At 44.1% G+C, this 17,616-nt stretch overlaps 1 protein-coding gene across 7 annotated transcripts in view; it reads left to right on the plus strand.

Moving 5' to 3' along the window:
- The window catches only part of TFDP2 (transcription factor Dp-2), a 133,221-nt gene that overhangs the window by 9,758 nt on the left and 105,847 nt on the right, over window positions 1-17,616 (plus strand). For all 7 annotated transcript variants that reach the window (XM_016191234.2, XM_016191235.2, XM_060197465.1 and 4 more), the window contains one exon: window positions 16,039-16,147. In XM_016191234.2, the coding sequence (XP_016046720.1) occupies window positions 16,133-16,147 (15 nt within the window). In that variant the 5' untranslated portion in view covers window positions 16,039-16,132. Of the gene's footprint in view, window positions 1-16,038; window positions 16,148-17,616 lie in introns of those variants that run through there.

Consider the following 17,616-nt stretch of genomic DNA (forward strand, 5'->3'; position numbering starts at 1 on the left):
TGGGGCTCGGTACCTGCACTGAGCAGCCATTTTTGTTTATTTGTTTGTTTTTAAATTTTCCTTTAAAAAATTTTTAAATTTATTTTTATTATTGGACAGAGACAGAGAGAAATTGAGAGGTGAGGGGAGATAGAAAGGGAGAGAGACAGAGAGACACCTGCACCCTTGCTTCACCACTTTTTTTTTAAAAGCAAATATTTCTTTTTTATATATATTTTTTATTCCCTTTTGTTGCCCTTGTTTTTTATTATTGTTGAAGTTATTATTGTTGTTGTTATTGATGTCATCGTTGTTAGGACAGAGAAATGGAGAGAGGAGGGGAAAACAGAAAGGGGGAGAGAAAGACAGACACCTGCAGATCTGCTTCACCGCCTGTGAAGCGACTCCCCCGCAGGTGGGGAGCCGGGGTCTTGAACCGGGATCCTTGCGCTGGTCCTTGCGCTGGAGAACAGGGGCTTGAACCCGGGTTTTTGTGCACTGTAATGTGTGCGCTTAACCAGGTGCACCACCACCTGTCCCCCCACTCCCCCTTTCTTTTATTGACAGAGATTGAGAGAGGGAGGATAGCTAGATAGGTAGATAGATAACACACACCTACAGCACTGCTTCAACACTTATGAAACTACCCCTTTGCAGGTGGGGATCGGGACTTGAACTTGGGACCTTGTACATTGTAACATGTGCTCTACTACTGAGTGTGCCACCACTGGGTACCAAAGCAAGTAGATTTAAAAGTATGTTTGTGGGGGAATTGGGCGGTAGTGCAGTGGGTTAAGCACAAGTGGTGCGAAGCGCAAGGGCCGACTTAAGGACCCCAGTTGGAGCCCCTGGCTCCCCACCTGCAGGGGAGTCACTTCACAAGTGGTGAAGCAGGTCTGCAGGTGTCTATCTTTCTCTCCCCCTCTCTGTCTTTCCCTCCTCTCTCCATTTCTTTCTGTCCTATAAAAAGAAAGAAAGAAACGTAAAATCTTATTTAAATGATTATACTTTGGTAACCTGCAAAATTTAAAGGACCCTCCAGGAGGGCTGGAGAGCCTGTAAAGGTCTATACACTGAGTGCTTTGTGTTCATTATGAATTTTGAATACCACACCTCTGGCTCGGCACCTGCCACATGCTAAAGGTTTAATTTAATCCTCTCCCAAACTGTATGAGGTAAGTGTTACTGCCTTTCATTTGATGTGTGAGACCACAAGATCCTTTGCTGGGATGAGGAGGTGAGGGATGGGACTCAAGACAGGATTTTTTTTTTTTCCTCCAGGGTTATTGCTGGAGTTCAGTGTCTGCATCACGAATCCACTGCTCCTGGAGGCTATTTTTTCCCCCTTTTTGTTGCCCTTGTTTTTTTAATCATTGTTGTGGTTATTATTATTGTTGTTATTGATGTCATTGTTGTTGGATAGGACAGAGAGAAATCGAGAGAGGAGGGGCAGACCAAGTGGGAAAGAGAAAGATAGACACCTGCAGACCTGCTTCACTGTTTGTGAGGCGACCCCCCCCCCCCCTGCAGGTGGGGAGCCGGGGGCTCAAACTGGAATCCTTACTCTGGTCTGGTCCTTGCGTTTCATGCCATGTGCACTTAACTTGCTGCACTTCCGCCCGACCCCCTCAAGATATGAACTTTTAGGACCCTGATGCTATGTTGCTAGAATACATTGTCTTAACCTTTCAGCTATGACGAAGAACTCCCCAAAATTAATCAATCAGTATTTCTTTCCTCCTTTCCTTTCCTTCTTTCTTTCTTTCTTCCTTCCTTTCTCTCTCCCTCTCTCCCTCTCCTCTCATTCATTTATTCATTCATTCACTCATTCATAGCCATCAGGGTTATCACTGGGGCTCGGTGTCACAACTATAAATCCACAGCTCCCAGGGGCCATTTTCCCATTTTTATTGTCTAGAACAGAAAAATTGAGAGAGGAGGGGGAAATAGTCATCCACAGACCTGCTCTACTGCTCATGAAGCATCCCCCCTGCAGGTGGAGTTGGGGGGAGGGGGCTTGAACCCAGGCCCTTGTGCATGGTAATATGTGTACTTAACCAGGTGCACTACCACCCAGCCCCTACCCCAAAGTTTTCTATCAATAGATTCTATTTAGTTAGGCTTACCAGTATTGCTCCTGCTGGTTTTTTCCTAGTGTTATAAATTCACTCAGCTATAATTTCACGGCTTGAAAATGAGTCACTTTAGCCAACTCGGAGGGGAGCACGGGACCTTCAAGTGAGAGTTCCTGGGTTGGACCCCTCAAGTGCACGTGTCAGACTGATAGATGTCTGCTTCTCTTTCTCTGTCTCCTCTCACCTCTCACTAAGACATGAATAAAAAATTTTAAAAGAAAAAAAATAAAGGAAATGAGTCATTGCTTCTGATTGATCCTTCCACTTGTGTTACTGTTTAGCATACTTTTTTTTTTTTTTTTGCCACCAGAGTTATTTCTGGGGCTTGATGCCTGCACTGTGAATTCACTGCTCCTAACAGCCATTTTTTTCCTTTTATTATTATTTTTTCTACTTTGTTTGATAAGAGAGAAATCACGAGGAGGAAAGAGAGGTACAGAGAGAGATAAACACCTGCAGATCTGCTTCACTCATGAGTTGTCTCCCCCCCACACACAGGTGGGGAAATGAGGCTGAAACCTGGGTCCCTGTGCATGGTAATGTGCATGTGTCTAGCCAGGTGCACCACCGCCCGGCCTCATTATTTATCATATTAAAATTTTTTTATTATCTTTATTTATTGGATAGAGACCATCAGAAACCAGGAGGGAGGGGGTGACAGGGAGAGAGGCAGAGACACCTGCAGACCTGCTTCACCACTCATGAAGCCTCCCCCCTGCAAGTGGAGACTGGGAGCTTGAACCGGGGTCCTTATGCATTGTAACGTGCATTCAACCAGGTGCACCACCACCCGGCCCCTTTATCACACTTTTTATACAGTACCAGGGAATGGATCCCAGATGTGTGCATGCTTTCAACCACTGCACTACCCTACCCCAGTTTTTCTATTATGTGTTTTTATGAGAGAAGGAAGAGGGAGAGACCACATACCCCTCACCTTACCTACCTTTCTCCCTCCCTTCCTCCCTCCCTTCCTTCCTCCCTTCCTTCCTTCTTTCATGGTGCAAACACTTAAATTGTACAGAGTAATGGGGGCCGGGTGGTAGCACAGCAGGTTAAATGCACATGGCGCAAAGAGCAAGGACCAGCTTAAGGATCCCAGTTCGAGCCCTAACTCCCCACCTGCAAGGGAGTTGCTTCACAGGCAGTGAAACAGGTCTGCAGGTGTCTTTCTCTGCTTTCTCTTTCTTCCCATCCTCTCTCAATTTCTCTCTGTTCTATCCAACAACAACAACAATGACAACAATAATAATAACGACAACAAGGGCAAAAAAAATGGCCTCCAGGAGCAGTGAATTTGTAGTGTAGGCACCGAGCCCCAGTTACAACCCTGGAGGCAAAAAAAAGGGGGGAGTCAGGTGGTAGTGCAGTGGGTTAAGTACAGCTGGCCCAAAGCACAAGGACCAGCATAAGGATCCCGGTTCCAGCCCCTGGATCCCCACCTGCAGGGGAGTCGCTTCATAGGCGGTGAAGCAGGTCTGCAGGTGTCTATCTTTCTCTCCCCCTCTGTCTTCCCCTCCTCTCTCGATTTCTCTCTGTCCTATCCAACAACAACAATATCAGTAACTACAACAATAAAACAACAGGGGCAACAAAAGGGAATAAATAAATATTTTTAAAAAATTGTACATAGTATAACTTTTAACTCTCTCTACCCATTTTGCTAATAGTCTGCTGTTGACCAGAAGCTTTACTGATAGCTAACTATAACATTAGATTAACACGTATTTTTTGTTACCAGTCTTATTTACTGTGTTCTTAGGATAAAGTAAAGTGGAACAAGTTATTAAAGAACATGTTATGTGGTCTGGGAGGTGGCACAGTGGATAAAGCATTGGATTCTCAACCATGAGATCCTGAGTTTGATCCCTGGCAGCACATGTACCAGAGTGATGTCTGGTTCTTTCTCTCCTATCTCTCTTATGAATAAATAAATATTTTTAAAAATATTTATTTATCCCCTTTTGTTGCCCTTGTTGTTTTATTGATGTAGTTTTTATTGACGTCGTTGTTGTTGGATAGGACAGAGAGAAATGGAGAGATGAGGGGAAGACAGAGAAGGAGAGAGAAAGAGAGACACCTGCAGACCTGCTTTACCATTTGTGAAGCGACTCCCCTGCAGGTGGGGAGTTGGGGCTTGAACTGGTATCCTTATGCTGGTCCTTGCGCTTTGCACCACGTGTGCTTAACCCACTGCGCTACCGCCCGACTCCCATAAATTCTTCTTTTAAAAAATAGAGAGAAGATGTTATTAAAGTCATAGTGAAGTGAAACTGAAGGCCAGCTGGTGGCACTGGTTAAGTGTACATATTACTAAGTACAAGGATCAGGGTTTGAGTCCCTGGCTTCCCACTTGAAGTGGGGAAACCTCACAAACAATGAAGCAGGTCTACAGGTGTCTTATCGTTCTCCCCCTCTGTCTCACCCAGCCCTGTAAATTTCTCTCTGTCTTATCTAATAAAATGGAAAAATTGGGCACCATTGGGGGTGGGGTGGTAGCACAGCAAGTTAAGCGCACAGCGCAAGGATCAGTGTAAGGATCCTGGTTTGATCCCCCGGCTCCCCGCTTGCAGGGGAATTGCTTCACAGGCAGTGAAGCAGGTGTCTATCTTTCTTTCCCCCTTTCTGTCTTCCTCTCCTCTCTCCATTTCTCTCTGTCCTATCCAACAACAATGAGCTCAATAACAACAACAATAATATCTACAACAATAAAACAAGGGCAACAAAAGGGGGGGGGGAAGCCTCTAGGAGCAGTGGATTCTTGGTGCAGGCACCAAACCCCAGCAATAATCCTGAAGGCAAAAAAAAAAAAAGTGAAATCCATTTTTAGTATGCTCTCCTGGACTAGTCTCCTTTTAAGGTGGACTGTCCACCTGTCAAGAGCTGCCTGAGTATTGTCTGAAATGATAGTTCAATAGATTGTATAAATACTAACAGTGGATGTCAGAAATGAAAAGCCCAGCGCCCTGGCACTGGCAGAACACAGGCTGTGTTGGTCTTTCCTCTCTTCCCTCTGTGTCTTGTTCTTCTATCTAAGAGTCAAGTACCAGGACAGCAAAAATAAATGGTGGTGGGTAGCATATTAATTTAAAAATTGGATAAGAGGCAGAAAAATAGACACCTAGTGGTCCGGGAGGTGGCACAGTGGATAAAGCATTGGATTCTCAACTATGAGGTCCTGAGTTCAATCCCCGGCAGCACCTATGCCAGAGTGATATCTGGTTCTCTCTCTCCTATCTTTCTCATGAATAAATAAATAAATTCTTAAAAACAAAGGGGGGGGGTCGGGTGGTAGCACAGCGGGTTAAGTGCACAGGGCGCAAAGCGCAAGGTCTGGCATAAGGATCCCAGTTCAAACCCCTGGCTCCCCACCTGCATAGGAGTCGCTTCACGGGCGGTGAAGCAGGTCTGTAGGTGTCTGTCTCTCCTCCTCTGTCTTCCCCTCTTCTCTCCATTTCTCTCTGTCCTATCCAACAACAAACGACATCATCAACAACAATAATAACCACAACAAGGGCAATAAAGCGGGGGGGGAAGGCCTCCAGGAGCAGTGGATTCATGGTGCAGGCACTGAGCCCCAGCAATAACCCTGGAGACAAAAAAAAAAGAAAAGAAGAAAGAGAGAAAGAAAGAAAGAAACAAAGAAAGAAAGAAAATTAGACACCTATAGATACACCTGCTTCACTACTTGTGAAGTGAGCCCCCTGCAAGTGTGGAGCCAGAGGCTTGAACTGGGATCCTTGTGCCTGTCCTTGGGCTTCGCACCATGTGTACTTAACCTGCTGTACTACTGCCAGGTGCCCAATCGATCAGGTTTTTTGTTTGTTTGTTTGTTTGTTTGTTTTTAGTGCGAGTTCATACACCTGCCTTCTAATGTTTCCAATTCTTGAATCTTTCTATTATATTTGATTGTTGTGGGTTTCACATCCTTGCACTGCTTCACACACAGAAATCTGACTTGCAATTCGATCAATCCAGTTCCTATGCTGCAAACCTCTCCAATGCTCCAAAAGTTTTATTTATGTGTGACATATTTATATTTACCTTGCATATCATTTGTAATTTTTCACACAGATATATTCATACATATTTTGGAATCAGCTCTTGTCTCCTTTCAGGATGCATATATATGTGTGATTATTGAAAGGAGGCGAAGGCAGAAGTTGAAAAACAAGATCAGAAAAGAAAACACAAGTAGAACCTGAACTGGAATTGGCATATCGCACCAAAGTAAAAGACCCTGGGGTGGGTGGGTGGGGAGAATACAGGTCCATGAAGGATGATAGAGGACCTAGTGGGGGTTGTATTGTTATATGGGAAACTGGGGAATGTTATGCATGTACAAACTACTGTATTTACTGTTGAATGTAAAACATTAATTCCCCAATAAAGAAATAAAAAAAAAAAAAGAAAGAAAGTAGGCGAGATAGAGAGATGGAGAGACACCTGCAGCCCTGCTTCACCACAGGTGGAGACCAGGGGCTCGAACCTGGGTCCTTGTGCACTGTCATGTGTGCGATCAACCAGGCGCACCACTGCCTGACCCCTCCCCTTCAATCCTTCAGCCTGGTTTTAACAATGTCTTATTTATTAACAGAGAGGGAAAGAGAGAACCAGAACATCACCCTGGCTCACAGGATGCCAGGGATTGGTCTCAGGAGCTCATGCTCCCAAGTTCAGGGCTGTACTCACTGCATCGCCTCTGGGCTCAGTATATTCTTTTGAAAATAGCATTATAATGACTTGGGAGGGACACAGTGGATAAGGCCAACGTTGGGCTTTCAGATGTGTGTGGGATCCCAAGTTCCATCCCTAGCCTTGCATGTGCCAAAGTGATACTCAGGCACTCTTTCATTAATATATATATACTTAAGATTGTATTTATTTACTTATGAGAAAGATAGGAGAGAAAGAACCAGACATCACTCTGGTACATGTGTTGACAGGAATCGAACTCAGCACTTGATGCTGAAGAGTCCAGTACTTTATCCACTATGCCACCTCCCGGACCACTAAATAGATATATTTTAATAGCAATGTAGCTTCGGGATTCTTGTCTTTCTCTCTCCCTCTCTCTCTTTCCTTCCATGGTTAACTATGAATCCACTGCTTCTGGTGACCAGCCCCCCCCTTTTATAGGACTGAGAGAAATTGAGAGAGATGGGGAAGATAGAAAGGAAGAGAGAAAGATAGACAGACACCTGTAGACCTGCTTCGCAGCTTGTGAGATTTTTTTGCTGCAGGTGGGGAGCCCGGGGCTTGAACCCGGATCTTTGTGCTTAGTACTGTGTGCGCTTAGCCGCCAGGCCCCTCTTCTACCTTCTCTATTGATAGTTATTTCAGTTGATTCTCCTGGGTGGAGAGAGTGCTAGGGAAAGTGCAGAATGGCAACAAAAGAAGAAAAACTAATGTATTGGGGGCCAAGCGGTGGTGGCGCACCTGGTTGAGTGTACATACCGAGGATCTGGGTTCAAGCACTCCCCCTCCCCCTCGCAGGGGGTAAATTTGGCAAGTGGGGAAGCTCTGCTTCCCCTTTCTCTCTCTCTCTCTTTTTCCCTCCCTCCCTCCTCCCTTCCCTCTTAACTTCTGGCTGCCTCTATTCAATAAAAAATTAAGATAACTAAAATAATAATAATAACACGAACATATTGATCACAAGTATCTGGAAGCATGGATCAAAGTTCCATCGCGACCCTAATGAAGTAACAGCGCCACCTTCTGGTTTCATAAAATCGGCATTTCTGTGATTTTGGTCATGTTATTTGTCAGACAATACATTTGGTCGTGTGTGTGTGTGTGTGTGTGTGTGTGTGTGTGTGTGTGTGTGTGTGTCTGGGGGTGGGGCAGGGGAGGACACAGGTTCTTTATGATGAAAAACAAAGAATTTGAGAGGGGCCGAGCAATGATGCACTCAGTTAAGGGCACATAGTACTAAGTTCCAGGATCCAATCCAGGCTGGAGCCTCTGGGGCTTCCCAGTATGCGTGTGTGTGTGTGTGTGTGTGTGTGTGTGTGTAGGAGGGTGCTTCATGAGCTGCAAAGCAGGTCTGCAGGTGTCTTTTCTCTCCCTCTCCCTCTCCCCCCCCTCCCCCCTCAATTTTCCTCTGTCCTATCCAACAAAATGGGGGGGGTGGCCTATAGGAGCAGTATATTTGTAGTGTGGCACTGAGCCCCAGCGATAACCCTGGAGGCAAAAAGAAAAAAAAAAGAATTTTAAAAATTAAGTTAATTTGCTACATAGGTAGTTTGTTCATAGTATAAAATACAACATGTTTAAAAGGGGTAAGTGGCTCACCCTAGTACAAAGGGCGCCCTGGCGGGTAGCTGAGCGGGTTAAGCGCACATGGTGCAAAACACAAGAAAGTGGTAAGGATCCCAGTTCAAGCCCCAGCTCCCCACCTGCAGGGGGATCACTTCACAGGCAGTGAAGCAGGTCTGCAGGTGTCTGTCTTTTTCTCCCCCCTCTGTCTTCCTCTCCTCTCCTGAATTCTCTCTGTCCTGTCCAGCAACAGTTATAACAACAATTAACAATAGCAACAACAACAAGGATGGCAACAAGTGTAACAAAATGGGAAAAATGGTCTCCAGGAGCAGTGGATTCATAGTGTAGGCACCGAGCCCCAGCGATAACCCTGGAGGCAATAAGTAAATAAATGAATTAAATAAATAAAATTAGTATAAGGACAGAGCTGGGAGATGGCACACCTAGTTAAGTGCACATTACCATACATAGGACCTGGGTTCAAGTCCATGGTACCCATCTGCTGAGAAGGGAAGGGGTGAGCTTCATGAGTGGTGTAGTGCAGTGCCACAAGGTCTCACTCCCCTTTTCTTCTCAATTTCTGTCTCTATCCACTAAATAAATATTTAAAAAATTAATAATAAGGCTACATTCCTCTAACTTTTTTTTTTAATAGCAGCCTAGTTGGGGGTTTATTTATTTGTTTTTTGAAACGAAGAGTAATTAAAAGAGTGCACCAGGGCTTCCTTCAGTGCAGTGAGGGCTGGACTCGAACCTGGGCTGTGCACACAGCAAAGCAGCACACTATCGAAGTGAGCTATTTCACTGGCCCTCTTCTGGCTTTTTAAAAAATATATATTTTTTATTTTAATGAGATAATGACACTTCAAAAGAGAGAGATTCCAGAGCACTGCTCAGCTCGGGCTTATGAACCTTGGACTTAAAAGCCTCAGGCATGAGTCTTTCTGCCATAACTGCTATGTTGTCTCCCTAACTGTAAGGCAAAAGTAATTGAAGGGGACAGGAGATAGCTCAGTGACTAGAGTGAATGCCTTAATCATGTGTGAGGCCCTGCACTCAGTTCCCAGCACCACATGGGAGACCATTGCCAAAGGAGCACCATGTGTAGTGCTGTGTCCTCCCTCCTCCCCCCCCCCCACCCCCACACACTTGGAGAGTGTGCTTACTTTGTCATGGACTTGACTCAAGTTTGAATCCAGCTCCCACCACACTGAAGGAAGGAAGCTTTGGTGCTGTGGCGTCTCCTTCGATGTCTCTTTTATTTATTTTTACTTACTTACTTATTGGGTAGAGACAGGGAAATCGAGAAGGAAGGGGAAAAACAGAGACAAAGATACGCCTGCAACTCTATTTTACCCCTGCAGGTGGGGACCAGGGGCTTGAACCTGGGTCCTTGCACACTGTAATGTGTGCACTTAACCAGGTAAACCACTGCCTGGCCCCACTTCCCACTTTTATGTTATTATTTTTTTAATCTTTATTTATTATTGGATAGAGATAGAAATTGAGAGGGGAGGGGGAAATAGAGAGGGAGAGAGACAGCTGCAGCCCTGCTTCACCACACATTAAGCTTTCCCCCTGCAGATGGGGATCAGGGGCTTGAACCTGGGTCCTTGCACACCATAACATATGCTTTTATACCACACAAGGCCCCTTTCATGTTATTTTGTAGAACTGTGATACTCACCTAATTCCGCTGCCTTTTATATATATCAGAGCACTGCTCAGCTCTGGTTTATGGTGGTGTGGGGGGGTGGGGGATTTGGAGCCTCAGGCCTGAGAGCCTCTTTGCATAACCATTATGCTACCTCCCTCCCTCCCTGTAAATAATCTTTCTGCCTGGATGCTCTGAAGTGTTCCGTTATTATTTTTTTTTCCTTCCTGCAAAGTTTTCTTATTCTTTAATTTGAGCGTTAGCATTGTTCCGTTGTTTTGGTTGTCTTCATTCGGGACACCTGTGGTAACTCATGTTCTACCTTCTTTGCTCACCACCCACTGCCCTCTTGCTTGATGTTCATTCTATTTCTTTTTTTTTTCTGCTTTTTTTTTTAAAACATCCTTTATTATTTTCATTCATATCTGTTCCCTTCTGTGCCTCATTTAGCTTCTTTTTTTTAAATTTTATTTTATTATATTATATTTATTCCCTTTTGTTGCCCTTGTTGTTTTATTGTTGTAGTATTTATTATTGATGTCATCGTTGTTGGATAGGACAGAGAGAAATGGAGAGAGGAGGGGAAGACAGAGAGAGGGAGAGAAAGACAGACACCTGCAGACCTGCTTCACCGCCTATGAAGCGACTCCCCTACAAGTGGAGAGCCGGGGGCTCAAACCGGGATCCTTATGCCATTATTTAGCTTTTTAAAACTGTTCTTGCCTTTATTTTTTTTTAAGATTTAATTTATTTATTAATGAGAAACATAGGAGGAGAGAGGAAGAACCAGGCATCACTCTGTTACATGTTCTGCCAGGGATTGAACTCAGGACCTCATGCTTGAGAAGCTAACACTTTATCCACTGCACCACCTCCCGGACCACGATCTTGCATTTAGTTAAGATATATTCACTTATCAGTGAGAGAGAACTAGAGCTCCACTCTGTCACATTGGCACTTGAGCTTCAAAACCTCAGAGACTCCAATGCCTTTTCCTCTGCACCCCCTCCCTGGCTGCTGATCTTGTCTTTCTGTTACTTCTTGGAGTTCAAGAAGCTTTTTTCTTTTCTTTTCTTTCTTTCTTTTTTTTTTTGCCTCCAGGGTATTGCTGGGGCATGGTGCCAGCACTACGAATCCGCTGCTTCAGGTAGCCATGTTTTTCCATTTTATTGGATAGGACAAAGAGAAATTGAGAGAAGAGGGGAGACAGAGAGGGAGAGAGACAGACACCTGCAGACCTGCTTCTCTGCTTGTGAAGAGACCCTCCTGTAGGTGGGGAGCCGGGGCTTGAACCAAAGAAACGCTTTAATTCTTGTTTCTGAACATTTGGTTCTTAGTCTTTGTGTTTCTGATTAAAGATTTTTTTTTTTTTCACAGCCGAAAAATTGTGTTTGGGAGCTTTGAATTCTGTAAAAAAAAAAAAAGGGGGGTGTCACAGGTGTCTATCTGTAAAAGGGGTGTCTATCTTTCTCTCCCCTTCTCTGTCTTCCCCATCTCTCTCCATTTCTCTCTGTCCTATCCAGCAATGACAACATTAATAACTACAACAATAAAACAACAAGGGCAACAAAAGGAAAGAAAGAGAGAAAAAAAGAAAGAAAGAAAGAAAGAGAAAGAAAGAAAGGACCCGCAAGATTCCTGGTAATAAATGCTTTGTGTCCCAGTGGGATGGGGGTACAGAGCCCTTTGGTTTACTTCTCCTGTCATTTACCTCCAGGATTATCTCCTTAGACCATAATTCTTTCTGGGCTACAGAAGGTGGGAGTTCTGGCTTCTGTAGTTGCTTCTCCTCTGGGCCTGGGCATTGGCATATGAAAATACCTTGTAGTTATTTAACTGGTTTTAACTATGCCAAGCACTTAGCATAGTTACCTAGATTAATGTGGTCAATAGAGGCTTCTTACTTTCTTACTTTGTATACAAGAAGCTACGAGAAAGGCTCATATTTAGTTAAAATGGGTAACTCTTTGCAATCAAACATGCTGCTGTTGGTGAAATTTAAATTTCAGTGGCATTTTTTCCCAAACAGCTTTAGAACATCTGCAACCCCTAATGTAAGCGATGCTAATTCTCCGACTTGACCCATAATTATTTTTGCTTTCTCCTGCTCTATAGCCTAGCTAACGCTATACCATTGTAAAGGGCTTTGTGGCCAGAAATGCTCAGTAGCGATTGGAAAGGAATAGGGCTTGCATTGAAGCCCTTCAGAGACCATCTGTGGAGCTGTATTGTCTGAAAATGACAAGGGACGAAGGCAGATGGTGAGGTCACAAAGACGGACTTTTCAAGCTCGACACAATGTGTTCATGAAGCTTGAAAATGAAACCCAGGGAGTCGGGCGGTAGCACTTGTGGTGCAAAGCTCAAGGACCGGCCTAAGGATCCCGGTTCAAGCCCCCGGCTCCCCACCTGCAGGGGAGTCTCTTCACAGGCGGTGAAGCAGGTCTGCAGATGTCTGTCTTTCTCTCCCCCTGTCTGTCTTCCCCTCCTCTCTCCATTTCTCTCTGTCCTATCCAACAACAACGATGATGACAGTAATAACTACAACAATAAAACACCAAGGGCAATAAAAGGAAAAATAAAGAAATAAACAAAATCTTTAAAAAGAAGATAAAGAAATGAAACCCAAACTTATTTTCTGACCGCCAGAAGAGTATGATGGCAGAAGCTGTGTGCAGTTGTTGAGCACGGCTAAAACACTGAGTGCACGTCACTGCACCTGACGGCTTTATCTTTGAGAGGCATCGCTTCTGCCCACGGTGGCAGTTTCTTGAAATATGCAGTGCTGTCTTTTATGTCCTTTCTAGACACTCGGTTTAAATCCTATGTTGCAAACCAACGTTAGATTAAAGATGATGTAAAAAGAAAGCCAAAATGTTTCGGAACTACTTAGAAATAATAGATACTTTTCAGTAGCACGGTGATAAGGTGTCTCTCAAAAGCCACTACAAAATATGTCTTCATTTTTTGGTTGATGGAAGGCAGTCTCTATCCCAATACCATTTTTTTTTTGTTTATTCCCTTTTGTTGCCCTTGTTGTTTTATTGTTGTAGTTATTATTGATGTCATTGTTGTTGGATAGGACAGAGAGAAATGGAGAGAGGAAGGGAAGACAGAGGGGGGAGAGAAAGATAGACACCTGCAGACCTGCTTCACCGCTTGTGAAGCGACTCCCCCGCAGGTGGGGAGCCGGGGGCTGGAACCGGGATCCTTAGGCTTTGTGCCACCTGCACTTAACCCTCTGTGCTACCACCCGACTCCCCCCAATACCATTTTTATGACACTGAAATTTCATGGAACTGTACATAATTTAGATTACACTAGAAGGCCTATGCATACTGTTTCTGTGATCTGCTGTTTTTTTTTTTTTTCTTTTTCTTGCCACTAGGGTTATCGCTGGGACTTGGTGCTGGCACTACAAATCCACAACTCCTGGCAGCCATTTCCCTCCCTCCTTCCCTCCCTTCCTTCTTTGATAACATTAAGTCTTTTTGCTTATTTATTTTTTATTGGCTAGAGACAAAGAGAAATTGAGAGGGGATGGGGAGATAGAAAGGGAGAGAGAGAGCGAGAAACCCGCAGCCCTGCTTCACCACTTGTGAAGCTTCCCCCCTGCAGGTGGGGGCCAGGGGCTTGAACTCGGGTCCTTGTGAAATGTAGTGTGTGCTGTTAACCAGGTGCACCACTACCAGGACCCCTTTCTTTTTTTATCAGACAGGACAGAGAGAAATTGAGACGGGGGGGGGGGGTACACGGTGATACTAGGTGGCAGTAGTGCCTGCCTGAGGTATATGTGGCAGGCTTCTAAATTGTTGACGTGTTAAGCCCTGCTTTGTCATCATTTATTGAATCAAAAGAGAATCGAATGTGACTCTTTTATTTTCTATTATAATTTTTAAAATTCTTTTTCTAGTTTTGCGACTCTTTTATTTTGTACTGTGTTAGGTGGCAAACCCAGGGCCTCACCTCACACATACAAGCACGTGCCCACTGCTGAAGTGCTTCCCCAGCGTCCTCCGTGCCATGTCATGTCACGTCATGTTATGATCAAGCCATATTGTGCTGTTAGATAAAGCTTTACTAGATGATGTTACATTATGTTGTAATCATGACATTACCTTTTTAAAAAATATTTATTTATTATTATTTATTCCCTTTTGTTGCCCTTGTTGTTTTATTGTTGTAATTACGATTGATGTTGTCGTTGTTGGATAGGACAGAGAGAAATGGAGAGAGGAGGGGAAGACAGAGAGGGGGAGAGAAAGACAGACACCTGCAGACCTGCTTTACCATCTGCGAAGCGACTCCTCTGCAGGTGGGGAGCCTGGGGCTGGAACCGGGATCCTTAGGCAGGTCCTCCTCTGGTTCTCTTTCTCTCCTCCCTTCTCTCATAGATAAGTAAATCTCTTTCATACAAATTTGCTCCAAGACCATACATTGGATTTAATGTCATGTGCCCTTAGTCTTTTTTTATGTATTTGTTTGTTAATTTTTAAAAAATAGGATAAGAGGGTTACAGCTTCTCACAGTTCCCACCACCCGACCTCCGTATCCCATCCCCTCCCCTGATAGCTTTCCTATTCTTTAGCCCTCTGGGAGTATGGACCCAAGGTCATTGTGGGATGCAGAAGGTGGAAGGTTTAGCTTCTGTAATTGCTTCCCCGCTGAACATGGATGTTGACAGGTCGATCCATACTCCCAGCCTGTCTCTCTCTTTACCTAGTGGGGAAGGACTCCGGGGAAGTGGAGCTCCAGGACACATTGGTAGGGTCGTCTACCAGGGAAGTCTGGTCACATCCTGCTAGCATCTATAACCTGGTGGCTGAAAAGAGAGTTAACATATAAAGCCAAATTGTTGACCAATCATGGACCTAAAGGCTGGAATAGTGCAGATGAAGTGTTAGATAGATATCCATTTTGTAGATAGCTAGTAGGCATATTTTAGTTATATTTCAATGGGCCTATAGCTATACTCAGGTTTGAGATGATGTCATGGCTGGGAAAAGGACCAGAAAGCTGGATCAGGTGAAGAGAGTAACTCCCAAATATGGAAAGGGGTATATTGTTGACTGTAAACCCCATTGATTTGATGTGACCTGGGGCCCATATTCAGCTTGGAGCCTGTGTGACCTCTACATCCCTGTAGATCTGAGCTCACATTCTGTGGTCATGAGTAGGAATATTCCAAGCTGCCCCAATATCAGGACCCATCTTCCTCAGGTGTAGCATAGAGTATGATGTCCAGCCTCCCTTCACAAGATTCTCTTCCATTGTTGATCCAAGTTGAGGGAAAGGTCCTATGGGGGCCCACAAAGGGGTTTATTTTGTTGTCCTTGATAGAAATGACCAGTAACAATGGAGAGAGGGATTTATTTGAGGTCTAGGCCCATCAAGTCTGTTTGGGAATCTCAGGACTCCCTGACTAGGGCCCCAGCTGGTGGAGTGTCTTTAGTCTTAATCTAATCTTTAATCTTTCATGAAACTAATAATACAGAAAAGTTAAACCATTCTATTTTTGGCCCATTATTTTCTTAATCTGTTTGTTTGTTTATGAGAGGGAAGGAGGGGGGGAAGAACACCAGAGTATCACCCTGGTAATATTGTTCTTGTTGTGAGGATTGATGTAAATAATATACTTAACAGTAAATGTTGTTTTTCTTTAAATTTTATTTATTTCCTTTTGTTGCCCTTGTTGTTTTGATTGTTGTTGTTATTATTGATGTTGTCATTGTTGGATAGGGCAGAGAGAAATGGAGAGGGGAGGGGAAGACAGAGGAGGAGAGAAAGACACCTGCAGACCTGCTTCACTATTTGTGAAGCGACTCCCCTGCAGGTGGGGAGCCGGAGGCTCGAACCGAGATTCTTAGGCCAGTCCTTGTGGTTTACGCCACGTTCACTTAACCTGCTGCTACCACCACCCAACTTCCAACAGTAAATGTTTTATAACAAATCAGAGCATGAGTTACTTGCTCATTATTACATTTCTCTTCTCCCCTTCTCCATTCAACAGGATGTCTTTTAAAAGAATCATTGAAGACAGCGTTTTTCTGTTTTCATTTTCTGCTTGTTTTTAATGGCTTCATGGAATTTGAAGACAGCTTGACATGACGACAAAAAATGTAAGTATATGTAAATTTTTCAAACTAAAAAAATCTTCCTGTATATCTTTTCTTTTCTTTTTCTATGTATTTATTTATTTTGGACAGAGAGAGATTAACTGAAAGGGAGGAAGGAGACTGAAAGAGAGACACCTGCATCACTGTTTCAGTGCTTGTGAAGTTTTCCCCTTGCAGGTGGGGACCAGGGGATTGAACCTGGGTCCTTGTGCACTATAATGTGCGCTCAACCAGGTGCACCACTGAAGGCCCCTGCCCCTGCATGTGTTTTCTTCACTGCCATTGACTTATAATTGCTTTTGCTTCTGCACAGTATGAATCAGTGAATGATGTACCCCAGTGGGCCCAGTATCATTCTTGTAAATCACTGCCAAGACTCTCCTTCACAACAGCTATGAAATTACTGCCTCTAGGAAGCCCCTCACTTCCTGTCTTTGGTGGGTACTACAATACATTTGTTTGAGTACCAGCTGGAGAGTTATTCGACCAAACTGAAAAAAAAAAATCTATTTTCTTTGGCTCAGGCTTTTTCTTTTGTATTTTCTTAGGGAAATATGTAGCCTCGGACATTGTACAAAAGACTGTCCCTGTCCTCTGCGAGATAATTCTAGCTGGGGGTGGGGGGAGGATATTAGACTTTTTTTTTAAAGAGATTTTTAAAAATATTTATTTATTTCCTTTTTGTTGCTCTTGTTTGTTTTATTGTTGTTGTAGTTATTATTATTGATATTGATGTCATTGTTGGATAGGACAGAGAAACATGGAGAGAGGAGGGGAAGATGGGGAGAGAAAGACAGACACCTGCAGATCAGCTTCACCACTTGTGAAGTAACTCCCCTGCAAGTGGGGAGCCGGGGGCTCCAACTGGGATCCTTACACGAGTCCTTGCACTTTGTGCCATGTGCACTTAACCCGCTGCGCTACCACCCGACTCCCTAGACTTTAGATAGAAACCTTTGGGGCTGGTTGAAGGAGACGGCATAATGATTATATGAAAAGATTTTCATGCTTGAGGCTCTGAGGTCCCAGGTTTAATTCCCAGCACCACCATGAGCCATAGCTGAACAGTGCTCTCTGGTAAAAAATAAAAAGTGAATTAAGCAAAGAAAAACCTCTTGGGAGAGGCATTCATTTTCCTCTTGAGACTATCCCTGCTAAATCTACTTCCTTTAAAGCTAGATACTTTCTGCCAACCTCTCTCAATGGATTTGTTTCCAGTTATGGTGAAGGGTTGTACCAGAAAAGCAACACTACAGCGTGTAGGGAAATTTGCTATCGGGCTGTTAGGCTGGAGTCTTTGCACAAGAGAGAACAAAGGATTCTGGGGAAGGAGGGAAAGGGACAGGATGAAGGGACATTGGGATCCTGGTGTGTCTCCTAGGTACCAGTCAAGGGGAGAGTTGGGTTGTGCCTGTGTTTTAAAGACTAGACTGTCAACTATTACCCCCCCCCCCATAAAAAGATAGAGAGCA

Source organism: Erinaceus europaeus, chromosome 9 (genome assembly GCF_950295315.1).
Source record: "Erinaceus europaeus chromosome 9, mEriEur2.1, whole genome shotgun sequence".
NCBI classification, from domain to species: Eukaryota; Metazoa; Chordata; class Mammalia; order Eulipotyphla; family Erinaceidae; genus Erinaceus; species Erinaceus europaeus.